Source organism: Chiloscyllium plagiosum, unplaced genomic scaffold, assembly GCF_037043375.1.
Source record: "Chiloscyllium plagiosum isolate Xiang-an unplaced genomic scaffold, Cpla_swu_hap1 HiC_scaffold_6, whole genome shotgun sequence".
Lineage (NCBI taxonomy): Eukaryota > Metazoa > Chordata > Chondrichthyes > Orectolobiformes > Hemiscylliidae > Chiloscyllium > Chiloscyllium plagiosum.
The window spans coordinates 78,057,008-78,077,312 of NW_028270144.1; the positions used below are offsets into that span (position 1 = coordinate 78,057,008).

The 20,305-nt window shown below is 37.9% G+C and overlaps 1 protein-coding gene across 3 annotated transcripts in view; it reads left to right on the forward strand.

Moving 5' to 3' along the window:
- Window positions 1–20,305, forward strand: part of dync2h1 (dynein cytoplasmic 2 heavy chain 1) — a 565,214-nt gene that overhangs the window by 123,598 nt on the left and 421,311 nt on the right. For all 3 annotated transcript variants that reach the window (XM_043691805.2, XM_043691808.2, XM_043691806.2), the window contains exons 36-41: window positions 2,269–2,492; window positions 7,863–7,972; window positions 9,705–9,904; window positions 12,633–12,897; window positions 14,979–15,186; window positions 17,637–17,766. In XM_043691805.2, coding sequence (XP_043547740.2) covers window positions 2,269–2,492; window positions 7,863–7,972; window positions 9,705–9,904; window positions 12,633–12,897; window positions 14,979–15,186; window positions 17,637–17,766 — 1,137 coding nt within the window. The remainder of the gene's footprint in view (window positions 1–2,268; window positions 2,493–7,862; window positions 7,973–9,704; window positions 9,905–12,632; window positions 12,898–14,978; window positions 15,187–17,636; window positions 17,767–20,305) is intronic.

Here is a 20,305-nt window from a genome sequence, read left to right on the forward strand (position 1 = left end):
CATTTATAGCATGTTAAATGAGTACTTCACATTTATCATACCATCTGTGGACAGAGAAACAGAATTTATGGCTCAAATTTGTCTGTTCTTTGGAATTGAAAGGTTTTGGAAGATAGTTTTTTTTTGTTTCTTTCATTGGATCTCTATGCTGTCTCCCCATCTGCTCCTCACCTACTTCTGTCAAAAGTATAAAAAGAAGATAGGTTGATACAAACATACAAATTAGGGCCACTAAGTCCTTCAAGCTTGCTTTCTCATTAAACAAGATCATAATTCATCTGACTCCTTCACATTCTCCACTATCCCAATAGCGTTTGATACTCTTGTTTATTGACAATCCGTCTACACTGGCCTTAAAAGTATGCAAACACTGTCCTTCCACTGCCTTTTGAAGAAGAGAGTTCCAAAGACACTCAACCTTCAATCAGGAAACAAACATCTCCTGATCTCTTTCCCTAAGTGGGTGGCATCTTATTTAGAAACAGTGATCCTTAGTTCTAGTCTCTAAGGGGAAACATCCTTTTGCTATTAACTCTGTCAAGACAATTCAGAATTTTTTTGTATTTTAATCAAGCCACCATTACTCTTCCAAGTATCCAGTTGATACAAGCGTAACCTGTCTATCCTTTCTTTCTAAAGCATTCCACTCATTTCCAGGTATTAGTTTAATAAATCTACTCTGAATTGCTTGCAGTACTTTTACATCTTCCTTTAACTAATGAGACTAATACAGTACACAATACTACAGATATGGCCTCACAAATTCCCTGGTCTAACTGAAACATAATGAACCTCCTTTTGTCTTCATTCACCTCACAATAAATAATAACATTCTATTAGCTTTCCTCATTAGTTGCTGTATCTGAACACTAAGCTTCTGTAAATCATGCTCTAGGACACCTTTGTGCAATTTCTAACCATTTAGGTAATATTTTTTTCTTTATTCTTCTGGTCACAATGGGCAGTTTTTGTATTTTCCCAGATTATACTCCTCTTGCTAGATCTTTCTCCACTTGCTTAACCTATGTATATCCTTATTTCTTATGTCTTCTTCGCAATGTTTTTTTTTGTCCATTCTTTTTCACTAGCAAATTTGGCAACCATATACATTTCCTTCCTTCATCCATGTCATTAGTATAAATTGTAAGAAGTTGATGTCCCAGCACTGATGTCCTTTTACACCAAAATATCATCTTAAGTCATACAAACTAAGTTTTGGAAACCACTGTCATAATTTAAGTCTTGAAATTAGTTTGGTAAATGTGCTCCGTACCTCCTTTCAATATATCATTCCCGAGTTTCAAGACTCGAAACTGAATGCAGAACTCTGAATTGCTAGGCCTTCATTTTTTACCTACTCATGTCATCAGATTACCTCCACTTTCGTGTGCTTTCATTTTTCCTAATAATCCCTTGTGCTGCTACCATTGGAGCACTAATAGAAAAGGCTGCAGAGTGAGGTAATGCATATTGCTATATAGACAGAACCATTTCTACTGTTTCCAGTTACTCCTGCCAGGAAATCTGCTGTTATAGTATGCCACACTCATCAATAATTGCACTATGCTCACTCATGCACAGCATCTTGACTGCAATCACTGTGTGACATTATTAATCCAACAAGACCAAAGTACTCACTTCTACCTGCTACCATCCACTTCTAGAGGAGATCCCTGTAGCTTTACAGTTCTGATCAAATGGCTGATAAACTGACATTTTTGTTTCTGGAGGTTACTTTTTAGAATTTTTTATGCTCTTGCAATTTCAGGTATCTGTTCATTTGCCTTTGGCATAACTCAGATGAGGTACAGCCATTCTGCGTTCTGTATGAAAGTAAAACCATTTTATTCATAATAGTCAATGGCTAGGGCATTGAAGATTTTACTGCATGTATGAAACTATATTACACACAAAAACAAATTAAATTTAGAAATAGATAGCCAGTCAGATAGCCAGTATTGTGTACAATTGTCAACCTTGAGGGCAGGTTATTAACTTGCTTATTCCACAACAGCTAAATTGCTAAATTAGACAGTGCATTGAATATCTTTTATCTCCCATCAACTGTGCAACCCTTTGCATTTCTAAATAAATTTTGTCAGCAAAGAAAAAGTACATCTATTGTTCACATGCAGATTGTATTTGTCCCAAAGTTTGTAACTCAATAGGAGTTGTAGTACATTATAACGTAAAATATAATTTTTCTTAAACAAATATTTCATTTGTTTGCATGCATGATTTTATACATGACCTTGCTTGAAATTTTAGGTTGATCTTGATCCAAACTCTGGAATATTTATCACCATGAATCCTGCTGGAAAAGGATATGGAGGACGACAGAAGCTCCCTGATAACCTGAAACAACTCTTTCGACCTGTTGCCATGTCTCGACCAGATAATGAACTTATTGCTGAAGTGATTCTCTATGCAGAAGGATTTAAAGATGGCAACATTTTGGGCAGGAAATTAGTGGCCCTTTTTACTCTGTCCAAGTATGTATTAAAATAATGTTGTCTTCTTTGCAAGTGAAACATGTTGTAATTCTAAATATTTGCATCAAATGTCAAATGAACTCCATCCATTTGTACTGCCATTGACATAACAGCAGAGTAACAAAACAGATTAATTCAATGTATGATCTGAGAAACTTTTCTTACTTCACTAGTTTTGCATTATATATGTAATTTACTGAAGATAGTTGTACGACAGATTAAATATCTGTTCATAAGGTAACTTCAAACAGACCTAGTATTCACCTCAGCATTTTATTTACTGTGTTAGAAATTGTGTTGTTTGTTAATTATAAAGCTATACTCCTAATAACTTGCATTATTTGTAATGCCTGCAATGTTGAGAATGTTGTAAGGCACGCCAGAAATGTAAGCATAACAGGCCGACCACAAATTAAATATTGGGATGAGTGTACAAACGCTTGACCAGTCAGATTGATTTGAAGGGGGTTCTTAAAGGATGAGATCTATGTAGGGAAGGAACTCCACAACATATGACACAGTTAGCTGAAAACACAGTTGCCAATGGTTAGGTGAAGGAAAGAAGAAGCCAGAGTGAGAAAAATATTTGGGGAAGCATTAAGTAGTTCATCGATCTAGAAATGGTTATGGAGTTAAATGGAATTGAAGCCATGGAGAAATGTAAACTGAAACATGATAACTTAGAATCAGGACACTGGGAGACCTAGAGCAAACACAGATCAGATGAAAACAGGTGCAGTGAATGAATAGATTTGGTCTTCTAGGATATGTGGATACATAATTTTGAATGAGCTCAAGGTTATGGAGGGTAGAAGATGACAAAGTTGTGAATTAAGATGAACTGAAGTAGGGATGGAGTGGGAGGGATGTTATGAAATTGCAAATATATTCTGTGCATGTTGAGTATAGAGGATTGAAAGTTATTGTAACTAAGCAAATTGCTAGGAATGCAAACAGTCTGGTTCAGCTAAGACAGTGGCTAAAGGAGGTAATGATGGGCTAAAGGCAATAACTTTGGTCTGTGCAGTACTGACTTAGTGAAAGATGCCAGGCATGTACCGAATAATGTGGCTATAATGCAGCGGTCAACCCTTGTAGCTGGGCGTCATTTTAAGAGTCTCTGAAATGGATAATCAAGTGTTGGGGCATTGTTCTGGGACGTTACAACGTATCTAAAGATCTTGGAAAGAAAAGGGATATTTGAAAGAGTCTGGGATTATTGAGGGCAAAGGGGCTGAGGGTGGATATCAAGTTGGTCATTATGTCTTTGAAAGCAGATAGAACTTGAAAGTCATGACAGTCTTTCGGAGTTGAATGGGAGAAACTGTTGCTATTTGTAAATGGCTAAAGAACCAGCAGGCACAGTTTTGATGTGTTTTGCAAAAGAATTAAATGCGAGGTGAGAAAACATATTTTCACACAGTACCATTGTGTTTGGGACTAGTTCCTTTTTGGGAAAGGAGCGGGGGAAGAGCTGAATTGTGGTTTATTTAATGGGAACAAGAGGTCTGTGACCTTTGACGTCTATGAGGAGGTAAGGAAAGGGATACACTGAGAACGTTCTCTTGATTCAGAAGCTGTGCCTTTTGATTGGAACCTTGCACATAATTCCATTGTTTAATAAAGTGGAGATGGAAACAAGAGAATTATGAATCAGCTATCTGACATTGTAATTTGGGAAATTTTAAGAATCCATAATTAATTAAATATCTGTGAGAGCATGAGACAGTGCACGCAGATAATGGCGAGGTGCTCAAATTGCTTTGTGACCTCAACTATTCACTTTATTTATAAATGACTGAGACAAAAAGCTGCATGTCTAAATTGGCCAAATGAGTATTTCCATTTGTGGGATGTGGGTGCTGCTGGCAGTGTTAGCGTTTGTTGACCACTGAAGGGCCCCAATTAGAAGTAACATGGGAAGGTCTTAATGAGAAGGGTCTTGTAGTGCAATGGCAATGCCTCAGCCTCTGAAACAGAAGAGCTGCGTTCAAGTGCCAACGTGCTCCGGAGGAGGTATTCACCGAGGAGAGGGTCAGGATGGATATTGAGGTTAGGGATAGATCTTTGAGTACTCTAGGTAAAGTTGGCATAAGGAGGGAGGAAGATTTGGGTGTTCTAAAAGGCATTAAGGTAGACAAGCCCCCAGGTCCAGATGGGATCTACCCCAGATTACTGAGGGAAGCGAGGGTTTGAACAATTATCTTCGCGGCATCTTTGAACACAGCTGAGGTCTCAGAGGACTGGGGAATTGCTAACATTGTCCCCATGTTAAAGAAGGGTAGCAGGGATACTGCAGGTAATTATACACCGGTGAGTCTGACGTCAGTGGTAGGGAAGCTGCTGGAGAAGATACTGAGGGATAAGATTTATTCCCATTTGGAAGAAAATGGGCTTATCGGTAATGGGCAGCATGGTTTTGTTCGGGGAAGGTCATGTCATACAAACCTAACAGAATTCTTTGAGGAGGTGACGAAGTTGATTGATGTGGGAAGGGCCGTAGATTTCATATACATGGACTTCAGTAAGGTGTTTGATAAGGTTCCCCATTGTAGGCTGATGGAGAAGGTGAAGTTGCGTGGGGTCCAGGGTATTCCACCTAGATGGATAGAGAACTGGCTGGGCAACAGGAGACAGAGTAGTAGTGGAAGGGAGTTTCTCAAAATGGAAACCTGTGACCAGTGGTGTTCCACAGGGATCTGTGCTGGGACCACTGTTGTTTGTGATATATACAAATGATTTAGAGAAAGGTTTCATTGCCTGATTAGCAAGTTTGTAGATGACACTAAGATTGGTGGAATAGCAGATAGTGAAGGGGACTGTCAGAGAATACAGCAGAGTATAGATAGATTGGAGAGATGGGCAGAGAAATAGCAGATGGAGTTCAATCCAGGCAAATGTGAGGTGACGCATTTTGGAAAATCCAATTCAAGAGCAAACTATACAGTAAATGGAAAAGTCCTGGTGAAAATTGATGTACAGTGAGATCTGAGTGTTCAGGTCCATTGTTCCCTGAAGGTGGCAATGCAGGTCTGTAAAGAGATCAAGAAGGCATACAGCATGCTTTCCTTCATTGGACGGAGTATTGAGTGCAACAGTTGGCCGGTCATGTTACAGTTGTATAGGACTTTGGTTCGGCTGTATTTGGAATACTGTGTATAGTTCTGGTTGCCACATTACCAAAAGGATGTGGATGCTTTGGAGCTGGTGCAGAGCAGGTTCACCAGGATGTTGCCTGGTATGGAGGGCATGAACTATGAATGATTTGGAGATGCCGGTGTTGGACTAGGGTGTACAAAGTTAAAAATCACACAACACCAGGTTATAGTCCAACAGGTTTAATTGGAAGTTGTGTGATTTTCACCTGACGAAGGAGCGTTGGTCCGAAAGCTAGTGTGCTTCCAATTAAACCTGTTGGACTATAACCTGGTGTTGTGTGATTTTTAACTATGAACTATGAAGATATGTTGAATAGATTAGGATTATTTTCCTTGGAAAGGAGGAGGTTGAAGGGGGACCTGATTGAGGTCTATGAAATCATGAGATGTATAGACAGGTGGATAGCAAGAAGCTTTTTCCCAGAGTGACGAGCTCAATTTCTAGGGGTAACATGTTCAAAGTGAAAGGGTAAAGGTTTAGGGGAGATATGCGTGGAAAGATCTTTACACAGAGGGTGGTGGGGGCCTGGAACATGTTGCCAGTGGGGGTGGTAGAAGCGGGAGTGATAGCATAATTTAAGATGTATCTAGACAGATACATGAATGGGCAGGGAGTAAAGGGATGCAGACCTTTAGAAAATAAGTGGCAGGTTTAGATAGAGGATCTGCATGGGCGCATGCTTAGATCGCTGAAGGGCCTGTTCCTGTGCTCTAATTTTCTTTGTTCTTTGTTCTTTGAGGGTAATAGCATCTTTGAACAGGTTGATTAGAAAGTTAAAGGCTTTAATGCCCTAAACATAATCAAGATAGAGGTGAGAAGGGTGAGTCCCTGCCTGTTCTCTTCACACACACATCACTACCCTCGCCACCCCTTACTTGATTACCAGCATGTGCTGCCACCAAACCTGACATGGGACATATGAAATTCTACCCAAAGAAATTAGAAGTAGAAGGAGAAAGTGGCTAAACAAATCTACAATGTTCTCTATTTCTTATTAACTCCACCTATTTTTATCACTCTCTCTCTGTCCAGTCATCTTTCTGCCTCTATCATACTCTTCACTTCTCAAGTGAAAGGGTAAAGGGGTAAAGCAAAGAGGTAAGTAGAACAGAAATGGTGGAGAAGATGAGCGAAAAAGTGAGAGAAGTAGGGAAAAAGGTCACTGAGACTAGAAGGAACTTGCATGAAAGAAGGAAAGAATGAGAGAGCAGAGAGACAGAAATGAAAACAAAATGATGAGAAGGGAAGGAGAGAATTGGTGAATTTGGGACAAAGGAGGGAAAGGAAAAGAATAACTCAGAAGTCTCACAGAGAGACTGAAACATGAGCCGTACCTTTGTGCACAGGCATTGCTTAATCTGTTGATTATTGCAACATTTTCTGCTTATTTCAGAATGTTCATTTCTGTAGTATTTTGCACTGGCTTCTTTGGCAGAAGTGTTCAATTCAAGCTTCACTTCAGGATTTTAGAACAGAGTTTAACATGGTATTAATACTGTTGAAGTGATAAATTACTCGAAAGTACAACCTTCTTGATAAGAAAATAAGCAGAAAATCGGTCTACCATCATTTGCTCCTCCGTGACTCCAGTTAAAAAGCAGGAATTTCTTTGCAGCCTCGCCATCAATCTTTCCTTAATCAATACTGTCCGGAAAAGTAGATGAATTGCTTAAGTGTTTTATTTTGCTGACCCACAACCTTACTATGCACCAATTGGCTAATGCAGCAGTGGCAATTTGATTAATTGTGAAGCTCTGGATGCCTGTTAAGATCTTTTATTTTTATTTTCACTCTATTTTATCTGTCTTCATTCCTTTTTAATCTTTATTTTTTTCTTAATTTTTTTTAATTTTGTAACCTATTGTCATTTACATTATTACTTAATTACGAAGGCTTATCTTTTTTGTTAAGCCATCAATTCATAGCCTGTCAATGTCTCATGGAGTATTCTACCACTATCTGAAATTTGGGGACTTAGGAGATGTTTGCAGGATAGAGTAACATGAGTTCCTTTTTAATCCTTTAGTCCTCTAAGTTCCCAATGTTTTGTACTATAAAGATACAGCACATTTGATCATTTTTACAAGATTGGTCTTTGGAATTAGACCTTTCAAAAAATGGCAAACAAGCAACAAAATATAATGCTATAGTAAATTGTCTGTTGCAGTAAATAAAAAGTTTATTTAAATTTTGTGTATGGTGAAATTTCAGAGAGCTTCTGACACCACAGCAGCACTATGACTGGGGTTTGAGAGCACTGAAGACAGTCCTCAAGGGGTGTGGAAATTTGCTCCAACAACGAAAGAAAAGCAAAACAAAAAGTAAGCATTCCAATGGATTTCAACAAAACTTATATTAGTATCTGTATAAGTGCATGAAGGTTTGTTAATTGACAGCAAGATATTCATCTACTAATAGTTGTATTTGGAGAAACGTAATTATCTGTTCAGATCAAGTTATTCAATAAATAGAATAATTTAGAAATGCTGGAATTGTAAACCATAAACAGGAAATCATGGTATAGTGTCGCGATTTCTTTATCCTGATTCTTTGGAACCTTGTACATTTCAATCACTGTCTCTCAGTTGCTAAATATCAGTAGTCCCCAGAGAGGATAGGCACAAACAGTTAAATGGGGATACACTATTGTGGCAATTACAGGCATCTATTTTATAAAGGACAGCACTGGTTAGTACATATTCCTTGATACAATGTGTTTAAGAAAGGCAAGCCAGAAAAAGGAGAAGGAGAAGTATAAGTATTGATTCAGTGAGAAAGGAAGCCGTCGTTGGGTTGATGACAGAATCTGTTTGGTTGGAGTTAAGAAACAACAGAAGGGCACTATTACATGTCTGTATATGTGCCAAAGGGTGCCAGTAGTGGAAAGATTATAAGGGAGGAAATTTTCTGGGATCTTATTGAGAGACACAGAAGCTATAGAGCAATATTAATGGTTTTTCAAAAAAAACTTACTCTGATGAAACTGGGATCAGGATAATGGAAATGCCCAAGAGTGGGATGAGTTTATGAGATGTATTCAGGAGACATTGCTGGATCGTTGACTCCTTGAAACAGTAATTGACCACCTGCAGCCTTGATGTCAATAGCAGTCCTTCTTACCGTGTATCTTAAATTCAGCTCTTTTGTCCATGTTTGGACTAAGGCGGGGGGGGGGGGGTCAGGAGCTGAGGAGCTCTGTCCTCTTAGCAGAGGAGAGTTGAGAGCAGATCTATAAAAGTGTTGAAAATCCTGGGGGTCAGGAGGGAGTAGTTAGAGACAAACTGTTCCAATTGACAGAGGATTCTGTTGAGAACCAGAGAATACAGAAAGAAGGTGAATGGCAAAACATGATGATCTGAGGAAGTTCTATGTTAACGTACTTCCTGAGAGTTGATGGTGAAAAATTCAAATATGGCTTGGATAAGTATTTGAAATAAAAGGTGCAAAGTTCCAGTGAAGGGGTCAGAAATTGGGGATTGCTTGTGCAGAGAACCAAAACAATTGTAACATGTACAAATGGTCTTCTATGCTGTTGCCATTCTATGATTCACTGATCCGTAGATTTGTATGCGATTTATTCAGCCTGTTAAAATTTAACAACACTTTCAAAATGTGGTCACTTCAGTGAACTTTCTCTGTACCATCTCAATGACAAGTATATCCTTCCGTAGATATCAAGACCAAAACTGTGTGCAAAGTTATAGAAATGTAGCAAACCTTTCTTACTCCAATACTCCATTTCCTTTGCAGTAAAGACTAACGTGTCATTTGCCTTTCCAGTGCTAGCTTTCAGTGTTTTAGTACCTTCAAGCCTTTCTGAAAATTACTTTTTAGTTTATAAGCAATGATAATTGAAAATCCATTTCACTAGCTATACATGCACTTTAAACTTTTAAATACGAAGTTCTCTTATTAATGCCTATCTTAAATGCAACTAATGTTAATACTTAAACAGCTCATATACTTAATTCTGGAATTTTACAAAGCATCTCCTTTGTAAAAATGCATATTTGGATTAGGTACAATGTAATTTTCCATTTCTTTGTTTTACAGTTGATGAAAGTCACATTGTTGTGCAGGCTCTGCGTCTTAACACAATGTCAAAACTGACATTTGCTGACTGTACAAGGTTTGATGCATTGGTGAGAGATATTTTCCCTGGCGTTAACTTCAAAGATTTTGAATATGTGGACTTGGCTGCAGCTCTCCATGAAGCATTTGAAGAAGCAAACCTGGAAATTATACCGAATCAGGTAAATATGAAGTCAGCTAAAAATACTGAAACAGTTACTTGGGTTATTTGAATATTACTGACCCATGTTATTTTGCTATAATTGTGACAGTGGAAATAAATTTATGTACAATGTTATGGGATACATAAGGTAAAAATAGCAAACTGGTTTTAAATTATGAATATTCTTATTCAAATCACTACTTAATGAGATTCCTTATATTGTATTATTAATGCATTATATTCATGGAAATATTTTTAATGCTTATTCCCAATTATCTTTTTGCATGACTTTGAGTTACATGTTTATTATACTTTTTTGAAATCCTAAAAGTTATCTGCTTAATTTAATGTTACTCCAACCATGATTTATTAAGCTGAAAAACAGTGATTGTTTCTCAGCCCATGATAGTTGATCTATTTTAATTTTCAATGAAATAAATTCAATATCATAACTGGAAAAATTATTGAGACTGACCTATAACTTAAATTTAAACTTCCAGTTATATGCTGAAAGAAAAAGATAATTCACATTTATTTCACATTTTAAAACTTTTACTACAACATTTGACAAAAATATACCATTAACTGACGATTATTTTCTTTTGTTGGCAATTCATGTATTTAACTACATAAAGGAATATTCTACTTTTCTTGCTATCACTCATTGCACAACGCATGGAATTATAGTCCTTATCAGAAACAGTTCACAAATGTTCCGAGCTTCTGCTGAATTCTTGTATCCTTATTTCACTAACCATAGAATCATAGAATCCCAATAGCGTGGAAGTTGGCTTTTCAGTCCATCAAGTCCACACCCACCCTCCGAAGAGCATTCCACCCAGACTCACTTCCTACTCTATCCCTGTAGCCCTGCATTTTTTGTGGCTAATCCACCTAGCCTGCATCTCTCTGGACATTATGGGCAATGTAGCATGGTCAATCCATCTCACCTGCACATCTTTTGGATCAAATGAAACCCTTGAATGCTCTCCTTAGGTTTCAGAGAGTTTCTTAAAACCTCTGCCAGCAAGCAAAGCCTCTTTTCCCTGGCCACGCTGGATTTAATATCCCAAAGTCCTTTGATGGCTGTAGGATTGCAGTTTGACTCCAATTTTGCTGAAGCTAATAAGAACTGGAGTGTTGGGGAAACTCTCCACTAATTGGAATCAGAACCATTACAACGAGGATATGGTTGTTGCAGGTCAATCATCTCAGTTCAAGAACACCATTGCAAGACTGTCCCAAGTCCAATCATCTTCAGATACTTCATCAATAATCTTCTGTCCATCTGATGGCCAGAAGTAGGGATGGTTGCTGATCATTATATCATGTTCAGGACGATTTGCAACTCCTCAGGTACAGAAGCAGTCCATGTCCATATGTAGCATGATATAGTCTATGTCCAGGTTTGGGCTAAAAAGTGGTAAGTAATATGTGATTTATGCAGGTGCCAGTGTAAGCAATCTCTAACAGAAGAGAATACAATCACCTCTCTATTATTACCATTAAAAAATTTCAGCACTGTCAACATCCTGGGGATTCCTATGGACCAGAAATTAGACCAGCCACGTAAAAACTGGTGACAGTGATGATCAGATGCTAGGAATTAAAAATAAAAATTGGAGGTTATTTTTCAGTTATACAGAGCATTGATGGGATCACCTATGTAGTACTGTGTACAGTGTGGGTCATTTTGCTAAGGGAAGGATGTAAACATATTAGATGCAGTTCAGAGAAGATTTACTATATTATTACTTGGAATGGGATTGTTGTCTTAAGAGGGAAGGAAATCAGGATTGTAATAAAATATTCTCTATTTGTCTGAATGAGTACATCTCCAACAACACTCAAGAGATTCAACACCATCCAGGACAAAACAGCCCACCGATTCCTCAGTCATTTGCTCCACCACCAATGCACAGGGTACCGTGGTGTCTTAGTGGTTAGTACTGCTTCCTCACAGCGCCAGGGTCCTGGGTTTAATTCCAGCCTCAGGTGACTTCTGTGTTGAGTTTGCATATTCTCCTTGTGTTGGCATGGGTTTCCTCCGGGTGCTCCGGTTTCCTCCCACGGTCCAGAGATGTGCAGGTTAGGTGAATTGGCCGTGCTAAATTGCCCATAGTGTTCAAGGATGTGTAAATAAGGTGCATTAGTCAGGGGAAATTGGAGTAATAGGGTAGGGGAATGGGTCTGGGTGGGTTACTCTTTAGAAGGTCAGTGTGGACTTGTTGAGTCAAATGGCCTGTTTCCATACTGAAGGGATTCTATGATTCTGAGTGCATACCATCTACAAAATGCGGTACAGAAACTCACCAAAATCCCTCCTTTAATTTGTTTAAAGTTTGCAACCTCTACCACATACAGGGACAATGGCAGAACAGGTCACATGATCAAGCAATTTTCCTTAAATTTAAAGCTACAATCCCAAATATTTATAATCTTACAAACCTCACGATTTTAACAATTTTCAGTCTCTAATTGAATGAATCCTTATTCAAAGCCCACGTTGCTTGAATAATGGTAAACTGAAACTTAAAAGATGGGTCACTTTTTCTGTTAAATTCAGCAGCAGCAATCTCTGGGAAATCTTTTGTTACATATTTGATAGAATGAGAGATTTTTCAAGAAAATTAAATGTTCTGTTTTTCTCCATGGTTAAAAAGTTGTGAACAATTTCATCTACTTGATCATTAAAGAAGAATGTGCTTTCTCTGGTAAAACTTATATAACTGCTGCAATTTTTCCAGATAAAGAAAGCTTTGGAACTTTTTGAACAACTACGCCAAAGAATGGGAGTAGTTATTGTGGGACCAAGTGGAGCAGGGAAATCAATACTATGGCGAATGTTACGGACAGCTCTTGGTAAAATAAACAAGGTAGTAAAGCAGTACACAATGAATCCAAAAGCCATGCCACGCCAGCATCTCCTAGGTCACATTGACATAGATACTCGAGAATGGTCTGATGGTGTGTTAACTAACAGCGCTCGCCAGGTTGTTCGAGAGCCACAGGGTAAGAAGTTATGATACAACTGATATAAAACTATTAGTTGACTGAGAGTGAAAAGAATATTTTAACATAAAATCAAAAGTGACCCCCTGCAGCATAAGTGAAAATGACAATACAAATGCTTTTGAATTTGTTTTAAATATTTAGGTTAAGTTTTAATGTGGTTGCTGGTAATTGATTACGGCATGCTGTTACATTTTATGGAGGTTTAAGATGAGTGGGAGCAATCCGTCCTGAGTTCAGTTTGTAAGAATCAGATTTCTATGATTTCTATTATGACCAAAATAAATGCCTTTATTGCAACTCTTTAAGTAATTTATTCACTGGGTTGTTGCATTGCGTTAAATGTGCTATATAAATATGTTATTGTTATTTTGATCAATAGCCTTTTGTTACGTAGAACCCAATTTTACCTCCAAAGTTGTTTTTATATGTACTCAAAAACTATCTTATGTTGTTTCAAAATTTCCACTTGTAAATGAGTAGCTCTCCCTAAAACCACATACCTCATAAATTTCATTTTGACTGAGGTTGTAATATGTCTAAACTGGGAAGGTCTCAGGTTTAATCCATGATCTGTACAAAGCCAATCCTAGCTGTACTTTAATAGTGTCGGTACAATGGGCTTGGTATCTACAGACTGGGGAATTGTGGATGAGCAACTCTGTGGTTGTATGCACATTTCAAGGAGCGCAGTAGTTCATGAAAGTAGCTACCAACACCATCTCAAGGGCAATTAGTGTCATACAATAAATGCTGGCCTTGTCAGCAGTACCCACACCCCATGTAAAAATAAAAAAAAAGATACTTGCTCCTGATAGCTTCTTCTGGAAGTACAGATCCCAGGTGAAAGTAACATTAAACCCTACAGTGAAACATGCTCAATTGAGTAGCTGGGTGGCATTCTACTTCCAGTTACTGCCATGAATTCATACCTTGCTTTCAGAAGAGGATAATGAAAGTGTATATAAATAATAAAAACATCTTGCATTTATACAGTTTCTTTAACTTAATTAACAAGGTAAATAATTGACATTGATCCACAAAAACAATATTAAGGCAAATGATCAAAATTGAGTGAAGGACTGAGATTTAAGAAGTAAGTTAGCACTGCTGCCTCAAAGTGCCAGGGACCTGGGTTCAATTCCACCCTTGGGTGACTGTCTATGTGGAGTTTGCACATTTTTCCCATGACTGCATGGGTTTCCACTGGATGCTCCACTTTCTTCCCTCAGTCCAAAGATGTGCAGGTTAGATGGATTGGCTATCCTGAATGTGTAGGTTGTGTAGGTTAAATGGATTAGTCATGGGAAATGCAGGGTTACAAGGACAGAGTAGGGTGGTAGGTTGGGTGTGGACTCGATGGGCCGAATGGCCTGTTTCCGCACTGTAGCGATTGTATGATGTAACTTAAAGAAATCAGGGAGATGTAATGAGGAATTCCAGAGTATAGGGCCTAGGCAATCTTGAGTGTTTTTTCTGAGTAACTCCACTTAGTCTCCCAAAGTAATGCTACCAGAGTCCATGGAACTGTCTCCAAGAATTCTTTATTTTTACAGTTTGATCTATAACAACACGTTCACTTTGTATTATATTAGGGCTGCTACTTACTTCCAGCTCTCTACTTCTTCATTTGACTCTGATATCATCATTATTTCTCCTTCTGCTATTAATCCCTTACTCTATATCTCCTCAAAGTCTTTATCTCCATGATGTGCATGATCTTCCCACCAGGTATCAGACTTAACGGGGTTAGTTTCTGTGATTATTTGAAAAATCTGGTTCTGAGATTATTCTGTTGTCTTGGGTATATTTCACCTTTGCTTTCTTAGTGTGAGCATTCTTCTCCTAGGTGATTGTAGAGCTTTCTTCTTCTTGTCCAGTGATATGATTTATTTTCTAATCCTTATAATCCTTTTAATATCTTTGTTGTGCTTTTGCTATGATCATTCCTTTCTCTATTCATCTCTTATTTATACTTTATCCCTGTCTGCAGCTCTGGAAATCCTAATTTTCTCTTGCTAATTCCACATCACAAACTCTTAAAAATGTAACCCATTATTGTATTCTATACTTCTGTTTAGATGTTCACTCTTGGATTATTTGTGATGGGGACATTGATCCTGAGTGGATTGAGTCCTTAAATTCAGTACTAGATGATAATCGGCTGCTTACCATGCCAAGTGGAGAAAGAATTCAGTTTGGACCAAATGTTAACTTTGTGTTTGAAACTCATGATCTCAGTTGTGCATCGCCTGCTACAATATCCAGAATGGGCATGATCTTCCTGAGGTAAGTAAGCTTATGTTTCAGTTTCTTCTGTTATCTGACCTGCTGCTATCACCAGTGTCCAGGTAAAAGTACTAGCAACATTTCTTTAGTATATTGTCCATTAAAGTCACTGATTTAATTGCGTAAATGCTGTGTTAATATCACAAATAACAATAAGATAGTGACTAGATAATCTGTTTTGATGATGATTGTTGTGAAATAGTTTTGGTTATGATACTGCAGAGAACTCGCAAGTTCTTTTTCCAATAGTGATGTAGAATCTTTCTCAGCCACTTGAGAAGGTAGATGGGATTTATGTTTAATATTTCATCTGAAAGATGGCATTGCTGATATTGTAATATTGCCTTGATGCAATACAGGCTCTATTACTCAAGTCTCTGGAGTTGGGTGTTAACGTGCATTTTTATAACTTGGAGGTTAGTGCTATTATCGAGCTTCAGCGGCCAGTATTTGGAGAATCTTTAACCACTGCGATTCCTGATACTGATTTAGCTAGGAACATTTGCTTATCTGCTTCTGACCCGCTGTGCACGGTTTTTGAAGTTTCTCCTGAGTGCTATTTTATTTCCAAGCCAACTTAACTCTGCCATTCTAACCGATAAAAGTACTTCCCGCAAGGATTGTAACATGAATAAATATAGCTGCAACTTTCACCATGCAATTAGAATGTCAACTTTGATTCTCTTCCTTCTGATTTAGACACTTGAAAGTTGCTTACCACCACCTTAAAATCATAATTACATACTTATTTTGTTCTTCATGTAAATGAATGTCATTGATTAGGCCAGCATTTCTTACCCATTCCTAATTACTCTGAGAAGGCGACAATGAACTGCCATCTTGAACGATTGCAGTTCATTTGGTGCAGGTACATCCATAATGCTGATTAGAAAGGTGTTTTGGTATTTCATGCTGTGAAAATAATGGGAATATAGAAATATTGTTCTAAGTTAGGATGGTGTGTGGCTTGGAGGAGAACTCACAGGTGGCGTTCCCATGCATCTGTTGTTCTTGGCAGTTCATTCCACACACAAACCACTCTCTGTGTAAAAAGGTTTCCCCTCCTGTCTTTTTTTAAACCTTTCTCGTCTCATCTTAAAAATATGCCCCCTCTTTTTGAACTCCCCCACCTTAGGGAAAAGACAGTTACTATTCACCTTAACTATGCCCCTCATGATTTTATAAACCTCTTTAAGGCCACCTCTCAACTTTCTACTCTCCAGTGAAAAAAGTCCTAGCCTAATTTTCTAATTCAAACCCTCCATTCTTGACAACATCCTGGTAGTATCTTTTTTGAACCCTCTCCAATTTAATAATATCTATCCTATAGCAAGGCAACCAGGACTGCACACAGTACTCTAGAAGATGCCTCACCAGTGTCCTGTACAACCTCAACATGACATCCCAACTCCGACTCAAAGGTCTGAGCAATGAAGGCACACGTGCTAAATGCCTTCTTAACCATCCTGTCTTGCCTGTGATGCAAACTTCAAAGAATTATGTACCTGAATCCTTAGGTCTTGCTGTTCTACACTACACAGGGTCCTACCATTAATTGTGTAAGTTCTGCCCTTGCTAGTTTTATCAAATTGCAATACTTCATTATCCAAATTAAATTCCACCTGTCACTCCCATTGAATCCTTTTGTCAAGTCATAGAGTCATACAGCATGGAAACAGACTCTTTGGTTCAACTTATCTGCACTGACCAGACATCCCAATCTGATCTTGTCCTATTTGGTAGCATTTGGACCATATCCCTCTAAACACTTCTGATTCGGAAAATCATGAGGGGCATGGATAGGGAGAATAGTTAAGTCTTATTCCTGAGGTGGGGGTGTCCAAAACTAGAGGGCATAGGTTTAAGGTGAAAGGGGAAAGATTTAAAAGGGACCTAAGGGGCAACCTTTTCACACACGGAGTGGTGTGGGTATGGAACGAATTGCCAGAGGACGTGGTAAGGCAGGTGCAATAACAACATTCAAAAGGCATCTGGATGGGTACATAAATAGGAAGGGTTTAGAGGGAACTTTTATAAATTCTGTAATTCTGTGAAATGTAAAACTATAGAATTCAACTTGAAGCAGAGTTGAAGCCTTCCTGGCAGTAGTGAAACCACTTAATAAACAACGTTTCCATAACAAGATTTTGAATGAGTTTTTCAGGTAAAATGAAGCGTGTCACCAGCTTTACCATAAACCATGACAGTGTCAAACTTCAATTCTATTTTCATTTGCTTGGCAAAACAAATGGAGGAATAAACTGTCAGTTTATGAACTCCAGTTCGTCGCAGTTGATTGTTTGAAGTTCTTAAGATTAATAGCATTATTTTCTAGATGTCAAAAATAACAAATGTTAACATTGTGGTAAAATAAAAGAATTTGTTCTTGTAAAATAAATTTTTTGAAACAAGTTAAAGCTGAAGTATTTCTGATCCTTTCTATTTTTTAGTGATGAAGATACGGATGTAAGTTCTTTGGTGAAATCGTGGCTGCGAAACCAGGTTGATGAATGCCGGAGCAATCTTGAAAGCTGGATCGGAGACTATTTTGAGAAGTGTTTGAACTGGGTTTTAAAGCAGGTAAATGACCATTTTATATTATCTTTTTGCAATACAGGTTATTTTTTTATTTATTCATGGGATGTGGCTTTGTTGGCTAGTTTATTGCCCAATCCAGAGGGCACTTAAGAGTCAACCACATTGCTGTGGGTATGGAGTCACATGTAGACCACACCAGCATGTTTCCTTTTCTAAGACCAGATGGTTTTTTTCTTACAATCAACAAGGTTGTCATTAGAGTTTTAATTCCAGACTTTTACTGAATTTACTGAATCTGCCTTGGTGGCATTCAAACCCAGGTCCATTGAACATTATCAGTTTCTGGATTAAATCGTCTAGCAGAAATGCCACAAGGTCATCATGTCCCCAAAGGTTAAGGAGCAAACTATTTTTATGTAATTATTTTACTTTTTTTGTATTATAAGTCTCACCCCATACCTTGTAGAGTGTTGAATTCTCACATTTGGGTGAAATTAGACAGAATTGTTAAGCAGATACTGTAAACTACCCCAGGGCTTGTTCAAGGAGTGATTAGTAATGGCTAGTGGCAGTACAATTTGAATTGAGCTGAAGTTTATGGTAGGTGCAAGCTGGCAGATTGGCCAAGATAGGCATTGGAATTGTTGTGTACAAGTGATAAAAATCATTCTGATTGGATTCATGGTTTCAAAATATGCCTTTTTACGACAAATGCTAACTAAAAACAGAACCAAAGAGGGCAACTGAGAAAGGAAAATTACTCTTGCAGTTTGTAAGGAAACTAATGCTGGAACTGTGATTGGAAACCGATACTTCTGGGGTGACTGCCACTACTTGCACAAGACCACCAGGTCTTAATAAACATTCCCCTCTCTCAATTTACAGCCATTCAAATAATAATCTGCCTTCCCATTTTTGCCAAAGTGGGTAACCTTACATCAATCAACATCTGCCATGTATTTTCCCACAACCTCAGCCTGTCCAAATCATACTGCAACATCTCTGCAACCTCCTCACAGCTTAACCTTCCACCCAGCTTTGTGTCATTTGCAGATTTTGAGATATTATGTTTTGATCCCTCGTCTAAATCATTTAACATACGTTTTGAATAGCTAGGGCCCTAGCACCGATCACTGCAGTGACTGCCTGCCATTCAAAAAAAAGCTCCATTTATTCCTACATTTTAGCCAATTTTTTATCCATTTCAAAGTACTATTTCTCATCCCATGTGCTTTAATTTTACACATTAATGTCTTATGTGGGATTTTATCGAAAGCCTTATGACATTCTAAAGAAACCGCATCCACTGGTTTCCCCCCCCTTCCCTGATCAACTGCAGTAGTTTCTTCAGCTACTGAAGAATTCTTCAACTCCTGAAGAATTCTGGTAGATTTATTAAGCATGATTTTCAGTTTGTAAATCTATGCTGACGGAATTAATCTGATTCTACTGCTGTTTTTTCTACCACTATTTTCCAAGTGCTTTTCTATAAAATCCTTGGTAATGGACTTTACCATCTTTCCCATTGCTGATGTCAGACTCACTGATTTATAATTCCCTGTTTTCTTGTTAGTTCCCTTTTTAAATAGTGAGTTTACATTAGCCAATCCAATCTGTAGGAAAGTTCCAGGGTCTAAAGAATTTTTGGAATATAACAACCACTGTATCTACTATTTCGAGAGCTACTTCTTCAAGTACTCTGAGATGTAGATTATTAAACTTTGGGGATTTATTGACCTTCAATCCCATCAAATGCCAAACACCATTTATATACTAACACAGTTTTGTTTCATTTCTTCCCTCTCACTAAACCCTGTGTTCTCCTCTGTGTTATTTGTGACCTCCTTTGTGAAAACAAATGAAGTATGAACTTTGTTCATCAGCTATTTCTTTGTTCACCATTATGAATTCCTCTGTTTCTGACTGTAAGGGACCTGCATTAGTCTTCACCAATCTTTTTTCTGTTCCCGTATCTATAAAGCATTCACAGTCAGTTCTGACGTTCCCTACAAGCTTACTTTCAGACTTTATTTTCCCCTTCTTAATTGATCCTTTGGTCCTCCTTTGCTGACTTCTAAACTGTTCTCAATCCTCAAGTGTATTGTTTTTCTCTTGTCAATTTGTGTTTTTTTTATTTAGTACTATCTCAAACTTCCTTTATAAGCCATGGTTTATTGTTTTTCCACTGTGCTCTTTGTACTCTTGTGCCAGACAGGAATAAACATTTTTTGTAGCAAGAACTTTTGAGTTTGAAAAAACTTGTGATTGACATTAATTGCATTTATGCTGAGTAGACTGTCAACTCAATTTGTAAGATTGTGGAGTTGTGGTTGTGGTTGTGCAGTGACTCCCCCTTCAAACATTGACTCAGTTATGGTATTTCACTTCAGAGCTATTAATAAAATAGTAACAATATATTTGTTTAACGTTGTGAATTTCAGTCTAACATTATTTACCGTAGACTTCTGTACTGGGTCCTGTCTGCTCTTGGAACATTTTTACTAATGCTTTTGCTCTCATACTCAGCCATGACGTTTTCCCTATCCTCCTCTGGTTCTTGCCCCTGCTCCCCATCCCTATT